The sequence below is a fragment of the Garra rufa genome, chromosome 25 (assembly GCF_049309525.1).
Source record: "Garra rufa chromosome 25, GarRuf1.0, whole genome shotgun sequence".
In the NCBI taxonomy this organism is placed as follows: Eukaryota; Metazoa; Chordata; class Actinopteri; order Cypriniformes; family Cyprinidae; genus Garra; species Garra rufa.
Window position 1 is genome coordinate 1,952,173 of NC_133385.1, and position 23,550 is coordinate 1,975,722.

Sequence of the window (23,550 nt, forward strand, 5' to 3'; positions counted from 1 at the left end):
ACCTAAATAGTAAAATAAGTAAGTAAATAAATAGTTACATAAATGCATAACAAAATGACAAAAACACCTTAAAATATAAATTAATAACAAACACTTAAACAAACAAATAGTTACAGAAATGCATAACAAAAAGTTTTTTTTTAAATAAAAAAGCATTTAAAAAAACAAACAAATAACTACAGAAATGCATAACAAAATTACAAAAAAAGTCCTAAAATTAAAATGAATAAACACTTAAATAAATAAATAACAAAATGACAAAAAGTCTGAAAATAAAAATAAAATAAATAAACAATTAAATAAAAAAAGAAATGCATAGCAAAATGACAAAAAAGCCCTAAAATTAAAATAAATAAACAATTAAATAAATAAATAAATAAATGTATAACAAAATGACAAAAGCCCTAAAATTAAAATAAATAAATAAATAAATACATAGTTACAGATATGAATAACAAAAATAAAACAAATAAATAACAAAATTACAAAAAAGCCTTAAAATAAAAATAAATAAACAATTAATAAAAAAAGAAATGCATAGCAAAATTAAAAAATTGAGATAAATAAACACTTAAATAAATATACATAGTTACAGAAATGCATAACAAAATGACAAAACACCCCAAAATTAAAATAAATTAATAAATAACAAAATGACAAAAAAGCCCTAAAATTAAAGTAAATAAACAATTTAATAAAATAAAGAAAGAAATGCATAACAAAAAGACAAAACACCCTAAAATTAAAATAAACAAAATGACAAAACACCCTAAAATTAAAATAAATAAATAAATAAACAAATAACTATGAAATGTATAAATTACAAAACACATTAAAATAAAAACAAATAAGCATTTAAATAAACAAACAAATAACTACAGAAATGCATAATAAAATGACATAAATTTTTTTTTATTAACATTTATTTTCAGATTTTTTTTATTTTATTATTATTATTATTATTTTATAAAATATTTGTAGTTAACGATAGTTTTACAAATAAGTTTTACAAATTAAACTCCAAATATGGAGAGAAAAATCTGATTGACCTTTAAATGAGTTCTTTAAAACATGAACAAGTGCTTTAGGAGTTTTCTAGTAACACTCACCAGTGATTTCTGGTTGTTCAGGGTTGGAGGCGCTGTTTCCTCCCAGCATGGGGTCAGAGGTCAAAGGTCAGCCCATCCTCGGCCCGCATCCAGCAGAGGAGAGGACACGCTCCTGCAGGCCATCGTCGATCTGGAAAGAGTGTGAGCAGAACATCACATATTCACAAATCTGAGCAGGTTTGAGACACTAATGAGGAGCTCTCTGTGATCAGGGCTGATGGGAAAGGCCTCAGACGCAAGACTGCGATGCCCTTTGACCTCCAGCAGCGTTTACCCGAGAGAACATACGCCCCGTCCCGCACCGGACCGACCCACGTGTGCAAACAAAACCAGAACAGCAGCGGTTTCCTCTTGCCTGCTCCTCAGAAAAACTGCACTAAACAACCAGGTCAGAAAAAACACTATTATATCTGATTACTGTAACTCACTTCACTCCTCAGATGATCACCGTTATTGCACTTTACACACTTCACACTTCCTCTAAACTCACCAAATCACTCTTCAATTCAGGGTTATTATTGTTAACTACAACTGAAACCATTCAAAAATGTGTTATTTAAAAAAATATTAATAAAATCAAAAAATGTTGTATTCTTAAAATATATGTTACCTGAAAAAAAAACACATATGTTTTATATTCGTGTTATATATATTACAAATGATAATTATATATATATATATATATAATTGCCAACATTTGTAATAACGTTTTGTAAAACTTAAGTAGTAGTAACCATAAATTAGTGTTCAACTTAAACTAAAACCATTCAAAAAGATTTTATTTGAAAAAATATTAAGAAAAGTAGAAGATATTACCTATATATATATATATATATATAGCTAATTGCCAACATTTGTAATATTTTTTTCAAAGACTTCATTTAAAATAACAAAAAAAAATAATAAGGAATCATTTATTTATGGACAATTAAAAACATTCCAAAATATTTTATTTGAAAAAATATTAATACAATTAAAACACATTTTAATAAATAAATAAATTCACCTGGGGGAGGGGGGGGATATATATAATTTGTAATTATATATTGTTACAAATTGTATATATAATACATAAAATGTAAAAATAAAAACTAATCTTAATCATTAATAACTATAATAGTATATAAATAAAACTAAAATAGCATTGTTTCAGTGGGAGTAAAATTAGACTAATTAATTGTTGCTTAGTTTGAAATTAAAATCAATACATAAAAAATAATAATTTTAGTTTATAATAACTATAAAAGTATATTAATAACACTAAAATGTAATTGTTTCAGTGTAAGTAAAATTAGACTATTTATTTATTGTTTAGTTTGAAATTAAAATCAGTACATAAAATATAAAAATAAAAACTAATTAATTATTGTTCAGTTTAAAATTAAAATCAATACATAAAATATAAAAATAAAAACTAATCTTAATTTATAATAACTATAATAGTATATTAATAAAAGTAAAATATTGTTTCACTGTAAGTAAAATTAGACACATTAATTATTGCTCAGTTTAAAATTGAAATTAATATATAAAATATAACAAAAACTAATCTTAATTATAATAACTATATTATTATATTAATAAACTAAAATGCTATATAACTATATAAAATAAAAATAAAAACGAATTGATTATTGCTTAGTTTAAAATTAAAATCAATACATATAATATAAAAATAAAAGCAAATTAATTATTGCTCAGTTTGAAATTAAAATGAATAGATAAAATTTAAAAATAATAACTAATCTTAATTTATAATAACTATATTAGTATATTAATAAAACTAAAATAACATTGTTTCAGTGTAGATAAAAATTAGACAAATTAATTATTGCTTAGTTTGAAATTAAAATCAATACATAAAATAAAAAATAATTTTAATTTATAATACCTATAAAAGTATATTAATAAAACTAAAATATAATTGTTTCAGTGTAAGTAAAATTAGAATAATTATTTATTGTTTAGTTTGAAATTAAAATCAATACATAAAATATTAAAAAAATATAAATTATTGCTTAGTTTAAAATTAAAATCAATACATATAAAACTAAAAACAAATTAATTATTGCTCAGTTTGAAATTAAAATTAATACATCAAATATAAAAATTAAAATTAATAAATTATTGCTTAGTTTGAAATTTAAATCAATACATAAATAAAAATAATAACTAATCTTAATCATTATTAACTATAATAGTAAATTAATAAAACTAAAATATCATTGTTTCAATTTAAGTAAATTAGACTAATTAATTATATATAAAATATAGAAATTAAAACAAATTATTGCTTAGTTTGAAATTAAAATGAATACATAAAATATAAAAATAATAACTAATCTTAATTTATAATAACTATATTAGTATATTAATAAAACTAAAATATAATTGTTTCAGTGTAAGTAAAATTAGACTATTTATTTATTGTTTAGTTTGAAATTAAATCAATACATAAAATATAAAAATATATAAATTATTGCTTAGTTTAAAATTAAAATCAATACATAAATAAAAATAATAACTAATCTTAATCATTATTAACTATAATAGTAAATTAATAAAACTAAAATAAAATTGTTTCAGTGTAAGTAAAATTAGACACATTAATTATTGCATAGTTTGAAATTAAAATCAATACATAAAATATAAAATAAAAAATAATTTTAATTTCTTATAACTATAAAAGTATATTAATAAAACTAAAATATAATTGTTTCAGTGTAAGTAAAATTAGACACATTATTTATTGTTTAGTTTGAAATTAAAATCAATTCATAAAATATAAAAATATATAAATTATTGCTTAGTTTAAAATTAAAATCAATACATATAAAAATAAAAACAAATTAATTATTGCTCAGTTTGAAATTTAAATCAATACATAAATAAAAATAATAACTAATCTTAATCATTATTAACTATAATAGTAAATTAATAAAACTAAAATAAAATTGTTTCAGTGTAAGTAAAATTAGACACATTATTTATTGTTTAGTTTGAAATTAAAATCAATACATATGTTACAAACGGGATGACTGAGAGTGGGGATCCAAATGCAAGGCTTTATTTAGACGAGGTCAGAACAGACAGGGTCGATCACCAGCAAACATCAACAGCAAAGATAATCCAATAGCGTAATCCAAAGAACAAGCGTGGGTCAAAATCCAGGTGAGCAGTCCAAAGGAAACAATGAAATGAAGACCAGAAACTAGAAAACTATGACTAAGACTAGGAATAAACTGACTAAGACTATGACTATGAAAACAGGGAAAACAAACAGGGAAAAATGCTCAGTAATGTCCACAAATGTAAATCAATACTTCGCAATGAGTGTGTGTGTGAAGCTGGCTTTTATGGTAGACAAACAGGAAGTAACCATAGAGGCAGCAGAGGGAGCAGCAACAGTCAGTGGGGGTAAGGGCTCCCTCTGCTGGCCTGGCGTAACATAGCCCCCCCCCAAGGAGCGGCTTCCAGACGCTCCAAAAAACAACAGGAGGAAACAGTCCAGGGGAGCGGTGGGGGGGCCAGGAGACTGAGGCAGAACAGGTGGGGCAAAGGCCCTCCAGAGCAGGGCAGGAGATTCAGGAGCCCTCCAGGGCAGGGCTGGAGGCAGAGCAGTCCTTTGAGGTGGAGCAAGAGTCTTAGGAGCCCTCCAGGGCGGAGCAGGAGGCTTAGCGACCCTCTGGGGCAGAGCAGGAAGCGTAGAAGCCCTCCGGGGCGAAGCCGAAGGCGGAGCAAGGGGTTTAGGAGCCCTCCAGGGCGGAGCAGGAGGCGGAGCGGCCCTCCAGGGCAGAGCAGGAGGCGCAGGAGCCCTCCAGGGCGGAGCAGGAGGCGCAGGAACCCTCCAGGGCGGAGCAGGAGGCGCAGGAGCCCTCCAGGGCGGACCAGGAGGCGCAGGAGCCCTCCAGGGCGGAGCAGGAGGCGCAGGAGCCCTCCAGGGCGGAGCAGGAGGCGCAGGAGCCCTCCAGGACGGAACAGGAGGCGCAGGAACCCTCCAGGGCGGAGCAGGAGGCGCAGGAGCCCTCCAGGGCGGAGCAGGAGGCGCAGGAGCCCTCCAGGGTGGAGCAGGAGGCGCAGGAGCCCTCCAGGGCGGAGCAGGAGGCGCAGGAGCCCTCCAGGGCGGAGCATGAGGCGCAGGAGCCCTCCAGGGCGGAGCAGGAGGCGCAGGAGCCCTCCAGGGCGAATCAGGAGGCGCAGGAGCCCTCCAGGGCGAATCAGGAGGCGCAGGAGCCCTCCAGGGCGGAACAGGAGGCGCAGGAGCCCTCCAGGGCGGAACAGGAGGCGTAGAAGCCCTCCAGGGCGGAACAGGTGGCCGCATCATGGACTGGGACCTGGGGAGAACAGGGATAGAGGAGGCAGACAGAGCAAGGAGAGAAGTAGAGAGTTCACGGGAGAACGTGGCCTCCATAGCCGTGACCAGGCAGACGAGAACTTCAGGACCGACTTTCGGGGCGGTTCCTGGGCAGACAGAGACTTCTGGAACGGCCCCAAACGCCAAGACAGAGATGACAGGGAACCTAGGCGGTGCAGGCAGAGCAGGGAGTCTTGGCGGGGCAGACAGAGCAAGGAACCTTGGCGGAGCAGACAGGGCAGGGAATTTTGGCGGCGCTGGCAGAGCAGGGAGCACTGGCGATGCGGGCAGAGCGTGAAGCCTTGGCTGAGCGGGCAGAGCGTGAAGCCTTGGCGGAGCGGGCAGAGCGTGAAGCCTTGGCGGAGCGGGCAGGGCGCGAAGCCTTGGCGGAGCGGGCAGGGCGTGAAGCCTTGGCGGAGCGGGCAGAGCGAGAAGCCTTGGCGGTGCTGGCAGAGCGTGAAGCCTTGGCTGAGCGGGCAGAGCGTGAAGTTCCGCTATGGACGCCACCTCCGAAGGAGGTATAGGCGCAGCGGACATGCGTGCAGAAGAGCTCTCCAGAGCAAACTTGTGGGCAGACTCATGGGCAGAAGAGGCCACTGGGGCACAGTGTGCAGCCCACACACTCAAAATGGCGATAGCCATAACAGGTAACACAGTTGGCGGAGGAATGCCCTCCGGGTCATTGGGCGTGGGGCTTGGGAGCGTTGGCTCTGTGTGACTTGGGAGCGTTGGCTCTGCATGGCTTGGCAGCGTTGGCTCTGCATGACTTGGGAGCGTTGGCTCTGCATGGCTTGGGTGCGTTGGCTCTGCATGGCTTGGGAGCGTTGGCTCTGTATGGCTTGAGAGTGAAGGCTCTGGATGCTCAGGGGAGATGTGACTTGGCAGTGAAGGAGTAGCTATGACCTGACTCGTCATGACAGGAGCAGCAGTGACTTGATTTGGCGTGAGAGGGACAGCTGTGGCTTGACTTGGCTCGGAGGGAACAGCTGCTTGACTTGGCCTGACAGGAACAGCAGCTGTATCTTGACTTGTCCTGGCAGGAACAGTGACTGTGACGTGACTCGACTCGGCAGGGACAGCAGCTGTAACTTGATTTGGCGTGACAGGGACAGCTGTGGTTTGGCCTGGCTCGGAGGGAACAGCTGCTTGACTTGGCTCTGAAGAAACGACTGCTGCGACATGATTTGGCCTGACAGGAACAGCAGCTGTATCTTGACTTGTCCTGGCAGGGACAGTGACTGTGACGTGACTTGACTTGGTAGGAACGGCAGCTGGTGCAGGTTCGAGAGAAGCAGATATGACGTTCACAGGCAATGGCTTGGTTGACGTGGCGTGAGCAGACGCTGGCTTGGTTGACGTGGCGCTAGCAGATGCTGGCTCGGCTGACAGTAAGGGACCAGCTGAACGAGCCGACCGCAGTGGTGGGTCCTCCAAGCTAGACATTAGTCTCTGATACGTCCTGGGAGGGTGAGAGTCTGACGCTGTAGCCACCCTGTTAATAACAGACTCAGGTATGGCGGCCATCTTGCGTGCAGGTTCAAGCGTGGCGGCCATTTTGTGTGCAAGCACGGGCGTGGCGGTCATCTTGGGTGCAGGCTCTGGCGTGGCGGCCATCTTTGCAGCAGGCTCTGGCGTGGCGGCCATCTTTGCAGCAGGCTCTGGCGTGGCGGCCATCTTTGCAGCAGGCTCTGGCGTGGCGACCATCTTAGCAGCAGGCTCTGGCGTGGCGGCCATCTTAGCAGCAGGCTCTGGCGTGGTGGCCATTCTGACCGGGAACTCAGGAACGGAAGCCATCTTATGAACGGGCCTTGGAACGGCGGCCATCTTGTGAGCAGGGTCTGGAAGAGCGGCCATTTTGGGTGCAGACTCAGGAAAGGAGGCCATCTTATGAGCTGACTCGGGAAGGACAGTCATCTTGTGATCGGGTTCGGGGGTGGCGGCCCTCTTGTGAACAGGTTTGGGGATGGCGGCCATCTTGTGATCGGGCCTTGGGGTGGCAGCCATCTTGTGAGATAAGTCAGACGTGGTAGATTTCTTGTGAGCTGGGTCCAATCGGGTGTCCATCTTGAATGCGGACTCAGGAAGGATGGTCCTTCCGAAAGCTGATTCGGGAAAGGCGGCCATTTTGTGAACGGGCTCCTGAAAGGCAGACATCTTATGAACAGGCTTTGAACTAGCAGATATCTTGTGCTTGGGCTCGAAGCTAGCAGACATCTTGTGCTGTGGCTCGAAGCTAGCTGACATCTTGTGCTGTGGCTCGAAGCTTGCAGACATTTTGTGCTGTGGCTCGAAGCTAGCTGACATCTTGTGCTGTGGCTCGAAGCTAGCAGACATCTTGTGCAGAGGCTCTAGGCTGGCAGACATTTTGTGCTGTGGCTCTGGGCTAGCAGACATCTTGTGCTGTGGCTCGAGACTAGCAGACATCCTGTGCTGAGGCCCTTCTAGTACTCCCACAGTGAACGGAGATCCACAATGCGACAACACAAAGTCAATAAACTGTGCGAGGGTCCAACTAGGGTCCTCATCGGGTAAATTGTAACCGATATCTGTGTCCAACCCACTCCAAAAACACTCCTTCATTAAGGTCTCATCGTAAGGTGCCAGATAACAATAAGCAATGAAATCCCTCACATAATGCTCGATGGGACGGCCATTTTGAAAGATGGAGCAGAGCAGACTTACGGGGTTGGACAAACTTCCTGCTGAATCCATTCTTGATGGGTTGTTCTGCTGGTGGTGAATAAAGCCGCTGGATCCGGGTGTGGCGAAGTATTCTGTTACAAACGGGATGACTGAGAGTGGGGATCCAAATGCAAGGCTTTATTTAGACGAGGTCAGAACAGACAGGGTCGATCACCAGCAAACATCAACAGCAAAGATAATCCAATAGCGTAATCCAAAGAACAAGCGTGGGTCAAAATCCAGGTGAGCAGTCCAAAGGAAACAATGAAATGAAGACCAGAAACTAGAAAACTATGACTAAGACTAGGAATAAACTGACTAAGACTATGACTATGAAAACAGGGAAAACAAACAGGGAAAAATGCTCAGTAATGTCCACAAATGTAAATCAATACTTCGCAATGAGTGTGTGTGTGAAGCTGGCTTTTATGGTAGACAAACAGGAAGTAACCATAGAGGCAGCAGAGGGAGCAGCAACAGTCAGTGGGGGTAAGGGCTCCCTCTGCTGGCCTGGCGTAACAACATAAAATATAAAATAAAAAATAATTTTAATTTCTTATAACTATAAAAGTATATTAATAAAACTAAAATATAATTGTTTCAGTGTAAGTAAAATTAGACACATTATTTATTGTTTAGTTTGAAATTAAAATCAATACATAAAATAAAAATGTAATTATATATATATATGTAAAGTCATTCAGGCATGTTTAGTGTTTGAGGTTTGTTGGAGTGGGTTTAATTGGACACATCCAGTCGTCCTTTTTTATCCTGTGAAGTTTAAAGTCATGATTTATTTGGTGTTAAGAGCGTCGGCTCACAACAGGCCTGTGTTTTGTTCCCCTCATCACTCATACAGACACACTTTTACAGACACACTAAAACTGAGGCAAACAGAAGCCGTTTCTTCTGTCAGAGCTAATGAACAAAACCTGATCGGATAAACAAATACATGATGCTAGCGTGAAAATACTGCTACAAACATTAAATCTGATGATTTACCATGATATCTGTCTGTTATATACTATTATAGTATATATATATATATATATCATTATTCTGAATTAGCCTTTATTTTATATTTTATTATATTTGTATTTTATACATCTATAATTAAAAAAAAAAAAAAAAAAAAAAAAATTATATATATATATATATATATATATATGAAAAATTATATTTTATAATTTATTTATTAAAAATATAATAAAATAAATAATATTAAATATCATATTATATACTATTATAGTATTCATATTTTAAATTAGCCTTTTTTATATTTTATTATATGTATATTTTATACATCTATATATTTATATATATCTTTTTTAATTGAAAATATAATATTCTATATAATATTTTAGTGTTCATATTTTGAATTAGACTTTATTTTTATATTTTATTATATTTATATTTTATACATCTATATTTTTTATTAAATATAATGTTATTAAATACTATTATAGTATTAATTTTAAATTAGCCTTTATTTGTATATTTTATACATCTAGAATTTTTAAATTAAAAATGTAACATATTACATAACACATTATATACTATTATAGTATTCATATTTTGAATTAGCCTTCGTTTTTTTATTTTATTATATTTTCATTTTATACATCTATATTTTTTTAACATTTTAAATAACATAATGTAATATATAATATTAGTATATACTATTATAGCATTCATATTTGAAATTAACCTTTATTTTTATATTTTATTATATTTATATTTTATATATCTATATTTTTTAAATTTTAAATATAATAAAATATATAATATTAAGTGTAATATTATCATATACACTATAGTATTCATATTTTGAATTAGCCTTTATTTTTATATTTTAATATATTTATATTTTATATATATATATATATATATATACACACACACACACACATATATATATATATACATATATATATATATATATATATATATATATATATATATATATATATATATACTATTATAGTATATATTTTTTTGAATTAGCCTTTATTTTTATATTTCATTGTATTTATATTTATTATATTATAATTTATAAAATTAGAAAATTAAATACAATTTTAAAAACATATATAATAAAATATATATGTCATATTATTATATACTATTATAGTATTCATATTTTAAATTAGCCTTTATTTTTGTATTTTATTATATTTATATTTTATACATCTATATTTTTTCAAAGTAAAAATATAAATATAAAATAAATATAATATTATATCTAATATTATTATATACTGTTATAGAATTCATGTTTTGAATTAGCCTTATTTTTATATTTTATTATATTTATATTTTTGTAATTACAATTATAATAAAATATAATAGTATTATTTATAATAGATTATACAATGTAATGAAGGAAATAAAAACAAACATAATTTAAATAAAGAAATCAAATTAAATATTAAAAACTAAATAGATAAATAGAACAAACGTCAGAGGGAGATCAATTATCTTTATTTACCTAATTTGATTAATAAACTATTTATTACAGTGAAAAACAACACAAACAATGTTTAAGTTAAAACTGTTTAATTAAGATTAATTAAAATTAATTTAAAACTAAAAAAATAAGCCCATTTAACAATAAAACATGCATGTAAACCCTTGCAAATGACATTATACCTAAACTAAAAGTTTAGGTCACCCTAAATTATTGCATATGCATCCAGTCCTACTTTAATGCCAATTAATTTCCTTTAAATTAATTAATCAATTTATAAACAAACAAACATTTTAAAATAAAAATGGATAAATAGATTAAATGTACTTGATTAATGTGATTAACAAATTGCACATTTTAATAAATTAAAATTGCATTAAAAATAAATTTACATTACATTCACAAATAATAATGTTTCAGATATATGCCTTAAATGCATGTAAATTCAAATCTATATTTAGAAATATGTCCCTTTGCAATGAAATAATACTTTCATGTAATCTTGATCATGTCTTTATTAGCATTTTATAAACATATTGAATAAAAATTGAATGTCAGTAGACTTCCTAGATTTAATTTGGCATGTTGCAACCTTTTCCATGTGGGCAAATAAATTCATGACTTTAATATTTGATATTTGCCTGATGATTAATCAATAATAATAACTGCTTCCAGACAGGTTTCCCCAAAACTCATACGGCTCCCTGTCTTCCATTGCTCAGACAAACAGCCGCGGTTTAATCAGAAGCAAACCTCAATCCTTTCTTCTCTCTCAGGAATCGTCTGATTGCCCGTTCAATCTAATTAAAGCATGAATCAAAACAGAAATAAACATCATGCTGTTCATTGTACCTTTGACTGGAAACCGCTGCGATCCAAGTGAACTTTGGTTGTGGCGTCGTGTTTGTTGTTTGTGGACAGAAACATCTCCAAGCCGCTGTTGTTCATTTCTCCTGCGGGAACACCAGCATAAACACGCTTTTCCTTCACCAGCAGGTTTCCAACATGACAATTGAATTAAACGGATAAATCTGATATGGTTTTGGAAAGACTGCTTTTCCATTCTGCTCAGTTTTTAAGTTCTTCTCTGTCTCTGTAGGCAAACACAGACCGTCCAGTGATCTCTCTGGAGGATCTGCACACGCGTCTGCATCAGCCAGCAAGGTATCCGTCACTTCTGATCCAAACACATTGAGCAACACAACAAAAATACAGTGTTCAATAAGAGCCAAAATGCTGAACAAACCTTTGATATTCTCTAGTTCTTTAGAAAAGATTTTGTATGCTGGTGCTTTTAACAAGACAGAGAGCAATATAGCGATCTGAAGGATCAAATATATATATATGTGACCCTGGAGCACAAAACCAGTCTTAAGTCGCTGGGGTATGTTTGTAGCAATAGCCAAAAATACATTGCATGGGTCAAAATTATTGATTTTTCTTTTATGCCAAAAATCATTAGGAAATTAAGTAAAGATCATGTTCCATGGAGATTTTTTTGTAAAATTCCTACTGTAAATGTATCAAAATGTAATTTTTGATTAGTAATATGCATTGTTAAGAACCTAATTTGGACAACTTTAAAGGTGATTTTCTCAGGATTTAGATTTTTTTGCATCCTCAGATTCCTGATTTCAAATAGTTGTATCTCGGCCAAATATTGTCCTATCCTAACAAACCATACACCAATAGAAAGCTTATTTACTTAGCTTTAATATTATATATACATCTCAGTTTTGTAAAATTTAACCTTATGACTGGTTTTGTGGTCCAGGGTCACATATATATACACTATGAGAATAAAGTCTAAATATTTTGAGAATAATTTCAACTTTATTATCGTAATTTTAACTTTATTCTCATAATTACAACTATATTGTCGAATTTCAACTAAATTGTCATTATTTCAAATTTATTATCGAATTTCGACTTTATTCTCGTAATTACATCTTTATTCCCGAATTTCAACTTGGATATTCTTGTAATTCCGATTTTATTCTCAAAACATTTAAACTTTATTCGTGTAATTTCTACTTTGTTCTCGGAATTACGACTTTATTCTCGAAATTAAAATTCAATCTCTCATTTCGACTTTATTCTCTTAATTTCTAATTTATTATCAAATTTCGACTTTATTCTCGTATATAAGAATTAATTCTCATAATTTCAACTTTATTCTTGAATGATTTTAACTTTATTCTCATAATTACAAATTTATTATCGAATTTCGACTTTATTCTTGTAATTACATCTTTATTCCCGAATTTCAACTTGGATATTCTTGTAATTCCGATTTTATTCTCAAAACATTTAAACTTTGTGTCATTTCGACTTTGTTCTCGAAATATTTAGACTTTATTCTCGTAATTTCTACTTTGTTCTCGGAATTACGACTTTATTCTCGAAATTAAAATTCAATCGCTCATTTCGACTTTATTCTCTTAATTTCTAATTTATTAAATTTAGAATTTCAACTAAATTGTCATTGTTTCAAATTTATTATCGAATTTTGACTTTATTCTCGTAATTACATCTTTATTCCCGAATTTCAACTTGGATATTCTTGTAATTCCGATTTTATTCTCAAAACATTTAGACTTTATTTGTGTAATTTCTACTTTGTTCTCGGAATATTTAGACTTTATTCGTGTAATTTCTACTTTGTTCTCTGAATTACGACTTTATTCTCGAAATTAAAATTCAATCTCTCATTTCGACTTTATTCTCTTAATTTCTAATTTATTATCAAATTTCGACTTTATTCTCGTATATAAGAATTAATTCTCATAATTTCAACTTTATTCTTGAATGATTTTAACTTTATTCTCATAATTACAACTTTATTGTCGAATTTCGACTTTATTCTCGTAATTACATCTTTATTCCCGAATTTCAACTTGGATATTCTTGTAATTCCGATTTTATTCTCAAAACATTTAAACTTTATTCGTGTCATTTCAACTTTGATCTCGAAATATTTAGACTTTATTCTCGTAATTTCTACTTTGTTCTCGGAATTACGACTTTATTCTCGAAATTAAAATTCAATCTCTCATTTCGACTTTATTCTACTAATTTCTAATTTATTATCAAATTTCGACTTTATTCTCATATATACGATTTAATTCTAATAATTTCAACTTTATTCTTGAATGATTTTAACTTTATTCTCATAATTACAACTTTATTGTCGAATTTCAACTAAATTGTCATAATTTCAAATTTATTATCGAATTTCGACTTTATTCTCGTAATTACAACTTTATACCAGAATTTCAACTTGGATATTCTTGTAATTCCGATTTTATTCTCAAAACATTTAAACTTTATTCGTGTCATTTCGACTTTGATCTCGAAATATTTAGACTTTATTCTCGTAATTTCTACTTTGTTCTCGGAATTACGACTTTATTCTCGAAATTAAAATTCAATCGCTCATTTCGACTTTATTCTACTAATTTCTAATTTATTATCAAATTTCGACTTTATTCTCATATATACGATTTAATTCTAATAATTTCAACTTTATTCTTGAATGATTTTAACTTTATTCTCATAATTACAACTTTATTGTCGAATTTCAACTAAATTGTCATAATTTCAAATTTATTATCGAATTTCGACTTTATTCTCATAATTACAACTTTATTGTCGAATTTCGACTAAATTTTCATAATTTCAAATTTATTATCGAATTTCGACTTTATTCTCGTAATTACAACTTTATTCCCGAATTTCAACTTGGATATTCTTGTAATTCCGATTTTATTCTCAAAAGATTTAAACTTTATTCGTGTCATTTCGACTTTGATCTCGAAATATTTAGACTTTATTCTCGTAATTTCTACTTTGTTCTCGGAATTACGACTTTATTCTCGAAATTAAAATTCAATCGCTCATTTCGACTTTATTCTCTTAATTTCTAATTTATTATCAAATTTCGACTTTATTCTCATATAATACGAATTAATTCTCATAATTTCAACTTTATTCTTGAATGATTTTAACTTTATTCTCATAATTACAACTATATTGTCGAATTTCAACTAAATTTTCATAATTTCAAATTTATTATCGAATTTCGACTTTATTCTCGTAATTACAACTTTATACCAGAATTTCAACTTGGATATTCTTGTAATTTCGATTTTTTTCTCAAAACATTTAAACTTTATTTGTGTCATTTCTACTTTGTTCTCGAAATATTTAGACTTTATTCTCGTAATTTCTACTTTGTTCTCGAAATATTTAGACTTTATTCGTGTAATTTCTACTTTGTTCTCGGAATTATGACTTTATTCTCGAAATTAAAATTCATTCTCGAATTTCGACTTTATTCTCTTAATTTCTAATTTATTATCAAATTTCGACTTTATTCTCTTAATTTCTAATTTATTATCAAATTTCGACTTTATTCTCATATATACGAATTAATTCTCATAATTTCAACTTTATTCTTGAATGATTTTAACTTTATTCTCATAATTACAACTATATTGTCGAATTTCAACTAAATTGTCATAATTTCAAATTTATTATCGAATTTCGACTTTATTCTCGTAATTACAACTTTATACCAGAATTTCAACTTGGATATTCTTGTTATTCCAATTTTATTCTCAAAACATTTAGACTTTATTCGTGTCATTTCTACTTTGTTCTCGAAATATTTAGACTTTATTCGTGTAATTTCTACTTTGTTCTCGAAATATTTAGACTTTATTCGTGTAATTTCTACTTTGTTCTCGAAATATTTAGACTTTATTCGTGTAATTTCTACTTTGTTCTCGAAATATTTAGACTTTATTCGTGTAATTTCTACTTTGTTCTCGGAATTATGACTTTATTCTCGAAATTAAAATTCATTCTCGAATTTCGACTTTATTCTCTTAATTTCTAATTTATTATCAAATTTCGACTTTATTCTCTTAATTTCTAATTTATTATCAAATTTCGACTTTATTCTCTTAATTTCAAATTTATTATCAAATTTCGACTTTATTCTCATATATACGAATTAATTCTCCTAATTTCAACTTTATTCTTGAATTTTAACTTTATTCTCATAATTACAACTATATTGTCGAATTTCAACTAAATTTTCATAATTTCAAATTTATTATCGAATTTCGACTTTATTCTCGTAATTACATCTTTATACCAGAATTTCAACTTGGATATTCTTGTAATTCCGATTTTATTCTCAAAGCATTTAAAGTCCATGTTGCAAGTTAAAAAAAAATTCGAGATAAACATATATTCGTGTATGAAAATACAATACAAATCGTTAATGCAGGATTTGAAAATATTTTACAAGACATAAGGGCACAAATTTAGAAGACAAAGTGACGATTTCCTGGACCGCTCTCAAAAACAGCTTTTTTTCTAGACCGCGTCATATGACGTCACGACAGGTAGTCGTTCGCCTAGCTCTGTTGCTATTCAGTAGGAGCAGTCGTGAGTTAGTGTGTTTTCAGTCGTTATTTTTAATTTCAATTGATCATTGTCATGCTAAATTATTGTGTTTATGGAGGCTGTGCAAACTCCAGCCTGTCAGGACATCATGTCCACGGGTTTACTTACAATAAAAAGAACAGCGCTATCTTCCGGATCTGGGTGCGTTTGTGCGGGTGAATGCATCTGCTTCGAAAAACGCGTTCACTTTACACCGGAGGATTATCATCCCGGCGATATGATACAGTTCAATATGGGATGCCGAAGCAAGAACCAAGTGAGGGTCAAAACTGTTGCAGTTTCTTCAGTGCACACAGCGGCTTCATCGGCTCCGCGGTCAGCCTGGTTCGTCCGAAGCCGTCAGAGATGCAGACGAATACGTGAAATGTGCACCGTAAGTCTTGTTTTTTCTTCTCATAACTTCGCAAAACGACCAAATCCGTGAATATATTTATTTAAATAATGAGACACAACGAGATGTGTATAAGTCGAGGTAAAGCACTGTAGCTAGCTTGTAACGTTAGGCATTAGCAATGTAAGTTTAAGAACCATGTAAAAATGGTACCATATGAGAAGGCATTACTGGTCAGTTATCCTCCGTTTGTTAATATTATATTTATCAAGTCTACAGCTTAGTCACATTGTTCGCACAGCTAATTTGTGATTTTTTTTTGTCATGTGTGTTTTTAGGGTTTTGGGAGACATTGCAAGACATGAGGCTGTGTGAAGATCTGAAGCAGTGGAGGCCAGCTGTTATTAACCAACCTCTAAAATAACACATTAGTGTGATACTGATAACCACACTGAAAATATTTTTCTTTCAGTTGTATATGTTTGGTACATCTACATGTGTATATATATTAACAGTTGCAATGTTGTGTGTTTTAAGTTGGGTATTAACAGTAGTATGAAATAATATTTACGATTTATTGCTGCATAAATTAAACTGAATTGAATGAGCCATAAATGCAGATCTGCTTGATATATATGTGTTGTTAACCTCATAAAAACATTTATACATTAAGACAATTTGTTATTGTGATTATTATTATTTTTTGAATGTCACCAAAATGGGGCGATTCAAAACCTTTATAAAGTAATCCTTCCTCTGTAACCTGTTTAATAGCTGACACAACACATGCAGGTAAGGGCTTCCTGATGAATACCAGCAGACAACTTGACTTATGCTGTCAATATTAATTGTCTTATACCAATGGCATTAAAAAGTTTTACTTTATAGGTATTTGTGTGCTAAAAATAGTCAACCTGTAATTGAGATTACATTTTACTGTTTATTTGTACGTACAAGTATTTTGATCAGAGTAATAAATTATCTCTACCATAAACTTACTCATGCCTTTGCCTTAAATGCATATAAGCTATCTATTTTGATTTCAGACAGCAAGCCTCAAAGTGCAGAGTCAGAGACAGCACATCAAGTTTGGGGGCATTTCCCATAGAAGCATATAATAAAACAAAAAGGTGTTTACCTCTCGCGTGCGCGGTAAAAGGAACCCGCTATATCACGTAACGTTGGATATTAACGAGTATGACACGCTTGATCAAGGAGTATTCGTTTGTGTTACAGGTAAGTAGAATCAATACTTCTAGATGACCAATGCTATAATTTTGCCCGATTAGATATCGTCTGCTAACACTGATCTCTCACAGACACCTGCCCTGTTCTCCTCACATTACAACTTGATTTGTCTCTGACCGCTGTTCTGTTTAATCCTGGCATGTCTCTGCTCTCTTGGCCACATAACCGTCTCATATTTGTGTCTGTGGTTCGTCATACGAGTGTAAATGAACATTTTAAATCTTCTCTGCGCCCGAACAGTCATTGCGATCCATTGTTTTCCTATGGTTTACATTGACCGCTCTACCGGCCGTGACGTCACTACCGCTTTTGCCAGTTTTTCAGATGCGGAAGTAAAATTCTCTCTCAAAAACGACTCCAGAAGCCTAAATAGCGTATTTTGAATTATATTTTCAAGAAAAACTGGTTCCTACACTATTTATCTACACGTTCATTCACAGTGATCTTCAACTTGAAAGTTGGACTTTAAACTTTATTTGTGTCATTTCGACTTTGTTCTCGAAATATTTAGACTTTATTCTCGTAATTTCTACTTTGTTCTCGGAATTATGACTTTATTCTCGAAATTAAAATTCAATCGCTCATTTCGACTTTATTCTCTTAATTTCTAATTTATTATCAAATTTCGACTTTATTCTCGTATATACAAATTAATTCTCATAATTTCAACTTTATTCTTGAATGATTTTAACTTTATTCTCTAAAAATTTTGACTTTATTCTCGAAACATTTCAACGTTATTCTCGAAACATTTTGATTTTATTTTTATAATTTCAATTTTAGTCTTGTAATTATGATTTTATTCTTAACTTTACTATTCTCAAAACATTTCGACTTTATTCTCAAATTTTGACTTTATTCTTGAAACATTTCAACTTTATTCTGAAAACATTTAGACTTTATTCTCGTAATTTCGACTATAGTCTCGAAGTTCGAATTTATTCTCGTAATTTCAACTTTATTCTCGAATTTCAACTTTATTCTCGTAATTTCGACTTTATTCTCAAATTTCAACTTTATTCTCGTAATTTCGACTTTATTCTCAAATTTCGTCTTTATTCTCTAAACATTTAAACTTTATTTTCGGAATTACGACTTTATTCTCAAAACATTTAGACTTTATTCTTGTAATTTTGACTTTATTTTTGAAACATTTGTCTTTATTTTTGAAAAATTTCGACTTTATTCTCAAAACATGTAGATTTTTTCTCAAAACATATCAACTTTATTCTTGAATTTTGGATTTTATTCTCAACTTTTTGACTTTCTCGTCATTTTTCTCGTAATTTTTATTTTTATTTTTATTTTTTTTATACGTGGCACTAAAGCACCGTCATATTTTTCTGACCCCATTTGCATACATTTTGTTCTTGTTTTAAGCATGAGGTCATTTAATTTTTATCAGACTTTTTTCATTTTTTCACAAGTCATTTTGCTTCTCAAGTAAACGTGATCGACTCCTAGAAACAAAAACAACATTGCAAGTTGCAAAAACAGAATAAATCTCTTCTGCAGATATTTTTCTCCGATCTGGATGAGATTCCAGGTTTGGGTGGAGAACCAGGGGAACCGACACCGGAAGAACGTCGTGCTCAATCCATCGAAAACAAAGCTCAGGAGATCGAGAAGGTACGTCCAGCACATTTCATGTGATGTCTTCATGTTTTCAGACGTTCTTAACAGGAAAACAAAACACATAGAGCTGCATAGATTATTTACAAATTGTATTCTGTTACGGATTACACAATGAAGTTAGCAACGAAATCTTGGTTAAAGCAATAAGACCCAAGAAGAACCTTAGCTGTTATAAATTCACTTTAAATACTTTAAGACCTGCACAAAATAAATAAATAAATAAAAACTAAAAATTTTAACAACTGTAAAAAGCATAATTTACAGCTCAGATGCAGGTTTCACACAAAAAAAAGTTTTACTAAATGATAAACTTCACATTTCAGCCCTTAAGAGTCAAAAATATCAATTCTTATATTAATTTAAACTCGTATTATCAAGTATTATATTAACGAAATATCATATAAATATATTTTAATATTTTTGTCGATCCACTACAATGTAAAGAACAATTTGTTGAGTCAACTTAAAACTTTAAGTTTAGTCAACACAAAAAATGTTTGGTCAAATTGAAATTTTTTACTACGTGACAACTTAGATATTTGTGTTGATTTAACTTACAATTTTAAGGCAGCCAGGTAACAAACACAGCTGTTAAGTTAAACACATTATGTAGTTTAGTCAACTCAAATATCTAAGTTGTCACTTAGTACAACTTAACATTTCAAGTTGAATACACTTATTTAAGTTAACTGAACTTAAAATAATGTTACCTTGCTGCCTTAAAATTTTAAGTTAACTTTTCCCCCCTTTTTTACAGTGTAATTCACATTTACCATTCTGCGTTGTTTGCCGCTTAAAAACATGGATTTTGACAACAGCACACATACAGGCTGATTGAAAATTCAAGATCATTCTCTTTAAGCAGGTGCACTGTAAAAAACAATTTATTGAGTCAACTTAAAATAATTTGTTACCTGGCTGCTTTAAATTAAGTTAAGTCAACTTAAAAAAAAGTTTAGTCAATTTGAAATGTTAAGTTATACTAACATTAGATATATGAGTTGATTAAACTTAAATTTTTAAGGCAGCTGGGAAACTGTGAAACTCAATCCATGTTTTTAAACAGCAAACAACGCAGAGTTGTAAATGTGACCACTGTAAAAAAAAAAACAATTTGTTGAGTCAACTTAAAATTTTAAGGCAGCAAGGTAACAAATTATTTATAGTTTAGTCAACTCAAATAAGTTTATTCAACTTGAAATGTTGATAACTTAGATATTTGGGTTGACTAAACTAAAAAAATGTGTTCAACTTAACAGCTGTGTTTGTTACCTAGCTGCCTTAAAACTCTAAGTTGAATCAACTCAGAAATCCAAGTTGCCATGTAGTAAAACTTAACATTTCAAGTTGACCAAACCTTTTTTGCATTGACTGAATTTAAAATTTTAAGGCAGCTGGGTAACAAATTAATTTAAGTTGACTCAACAAATTGTTCTTTACAGTGTAGTGGATCGACAAGAAGATAATCTGTTATAAAAATATAATCAATAAATGGAAGTATTATATATTTATATATATTTTGTTAATATAATACTTGATCATAAGAGTATAAATGATTATCTCTGAGCTGTAAATTATGCTTTTACAGCCATTCTTATTTATTTATTCCTGGATTTTTCAAGAAATTCTTTTTTGATTTTCACGGACTTTAATCAGAGATCTCGTTTATGTCTTTTAAGTTCTAAAAAAGGGGAAAAGGTAAAAGAAAGTGAAAGTAAAAACTGTGTACTGCCATTCCGAAAGTGCCACACTGTAAAAAAATAAAATAATAATAATAATCAATATAAAATAATTTGTTACCCTACCGCCTTAAAATTTTAAGTTCAGTCAACTCAAATCAGTTTAGTCAACTTGAAATGTTAAGTTGTACTAAGTGACAACTTAGATATTTGAGTTGACAAAAAAAATGGCTAAAAGTTAAAAAATTGAAGTTAAATCAATTAAATTATTGAACATTAGTGATCTTAGCAATACATTTATGTTGGTTTATGCGTGTTCTGTTCTGTTTTTTTTTTTTGAATTTAGAAGACACAAGTGAGATACTCGAAAATCAAAAAAGAAGTGCTTGAAAACTGTTTTATTTTATCTGTATGAACCCTGAATGTACTCTAATTACAAGTACTTTGTTTTTGTAATCCGATTACATAATCCAGATTACATGTAATCAGTTACAATCCAGCACTTGTAACCCTTAGACTAAAACGAAAGCACGTTTCAGCTCTGTTTAATGAATTGAAAATGGCTGGGAATGATTTCACCCAGACTTCATCCATCACTCCAGTCACCCTCAACCGAATACATCCAGCCGGACCTATTAGACCCTCAGTGATAAAATGCCCCTAATATTCTCTAATGCATCCCAGCCCTCAAATAATTGCCCCCGTTCTGTGGTTGCAACAGACCGCCGTTTGTTGGAGTGTGTGTTTGAGCACGCCATAGCCGTGTGTTTTATTTGTAATGTGTTACAGACCATTGCCCTCCCACTGTACAGTTCGGCCCTGTTTGTGTGGTCCTCGGTTATCGGACTTTCACATCACGTCTGTCTGTCCCTCCAAGTGGGGGTCGAAACGATGCAAACGCTGCCACAGCCAACAAAGAACAGCGTTTCCTCAACATTCGCTCGTAAATATCAGCACTATAAATACAGATCCTCTCCAGGGTGGAGAACTTCCTCTGTCCGTCGCTTGTGTTTTCGTTTTTATGTCATTGTTTTATTGTGGCTTTGCTTTGTGGTTCTTGAGATCCTGTAACGTCGGGAGAAGCCTGAGTGTTTATTATCTCGAGTGATTCAGCGTTTTTGGACTTCTTTGAAGAATCTGGGATGAATGTGGTTGAATGACAGAGAACAGGTTGGGTTTTTGAGATAGCAGGCTATTCGGTTTTTAAAATAGATGTGCTTTGCCACTTCATGTTCATTGTTTAGATCTTAAAAGGATTGTACACCACAAAAATGAAAATCTGCTGTTAATATACTCACCCATCCAAGATGTAGACCTTTTTTCCCCTTCAGTAGAAGAGCAAAATGAATTTTAAGTTGAAACCATGGTCCTTGGTGATTCATAAAATGCAAGGCAATGGCTACCTGCACTTTGAGAGTCAAAAAAGCATATCAGGCAACACAAAACGATGTGAAACGATCGTCTGTGCACAAAACTGAACATTATTACCTGTAATCCAGAGCCTCAGGGAAATGGTCCGGACAGATGTCCAGAGATGAACTGGAGTTGACCTGACTGAATCATCTCAGTTTGTGTCTGGAGCAGCACTGATCTACAAGTGACTCAATCAAAACTCACTTTCAGACGCCTGACAGTCACTCCGACTGGAAATGAGACTAAATATCAGCAGTGTTGGGGGTAGCGCTTTACTTTTTAATTTACAAGAAAATATGTGACCCTGGAGCACAAAACCAGTCTTAAGTCGCTGGGGGATATTTGTAGCAATAGCCAAAAATACATTGCATGGGTCAGAATTATTGATTTTTCTTTTATGCCAAAAATCATTGAGAAATTAAGTAAAGTTCATGTTCCATGAAGATTTTTTTGTAAAGTTCCTACTGTAAACATATCAAAATGTAATTTTTGATTTGTAATATGCATTGTTAAGAACCTAATTTGGACAACTTTAAAGGTGATTTTCTCAGTCTTTTTGATTTTTTTTGCATCCTCAGATTTCAAAAAGATGCATCTCAGTCAAATATTGTCCTATCCTAACAAACCATACATCAATAGAAAGCTTATTTATTATACTTTTTCAAATAAGTAACGCCAGTTACTTTGCTTTCCCATTTATTGGCTGGCTAGTCCCCTGTCCCCATGTTGAGAGAAATCAAGAGTAAGTGCTGAGGCGCTCTGCAAACATGATGTTACTGTAGTTCTAGACTAATTGTGAACATACATTAATTCACCTCACTTGCAAAAAAAATCAGTATCAGTTAAAATGAATAAAAACAAAGAAATGCAAACTCGAAATTTTACGCAAACCTGCAATAATTAAATGTTAACAGTTTTATTAACGAGTGTCTTTGCTGCTGACCTTCGATGATCTAATTCAACTATAAAATATAATTGTGTAAATGTGACCCTGGACAACGAAAATATTTCTTTTATGCCAAAAATCATTAGGATATTAATATCATGTTCCATGAAGATATTTAGTAAATTTCCTACTGTAAATATATGAAAACTTCATTTTTGATTAGTAATATGCATCGTTAAGGACTTCATTTGGACAACTTTAAAGGCCATTT

The 23,550-nt window shown here is 32.7% G+C and overlaps 1 protein-coding gene across 1 annotated transcript in view; it reads left to right on the plus strand.

Annotated features, from left to right (window-relative positions):
• The window catches only part of LOC141301073 (uncharacterized), a 45,020-nt gene that overhangs the window by 10,190 nt on the left and 11,280 nt on the right, over positions 1 to 23,550 (plus strand). The window contains exons 4-7 of the mRNA XM_073831329.1: positions 1,131 to 1,250; positions 1,322 to 1,497; positions 11,712 to 11,776; positions 19,182 to 19,295. Of these exons, the coding sequence (XP_073687430.1) occupies positions 1,131 to 1,250; positions 1,322 to 1,497; positions 11,712 to 11,776; positions 19,182 to 19,295 (475 nt within the window). The remainder of the gene's footprint in view (positions 1 to 1,130; positions 1,251 to 1,321; positions 1,498 to 11,711; positions 11,777 to 19,181; positions 19,296 to 23,550) is intronic.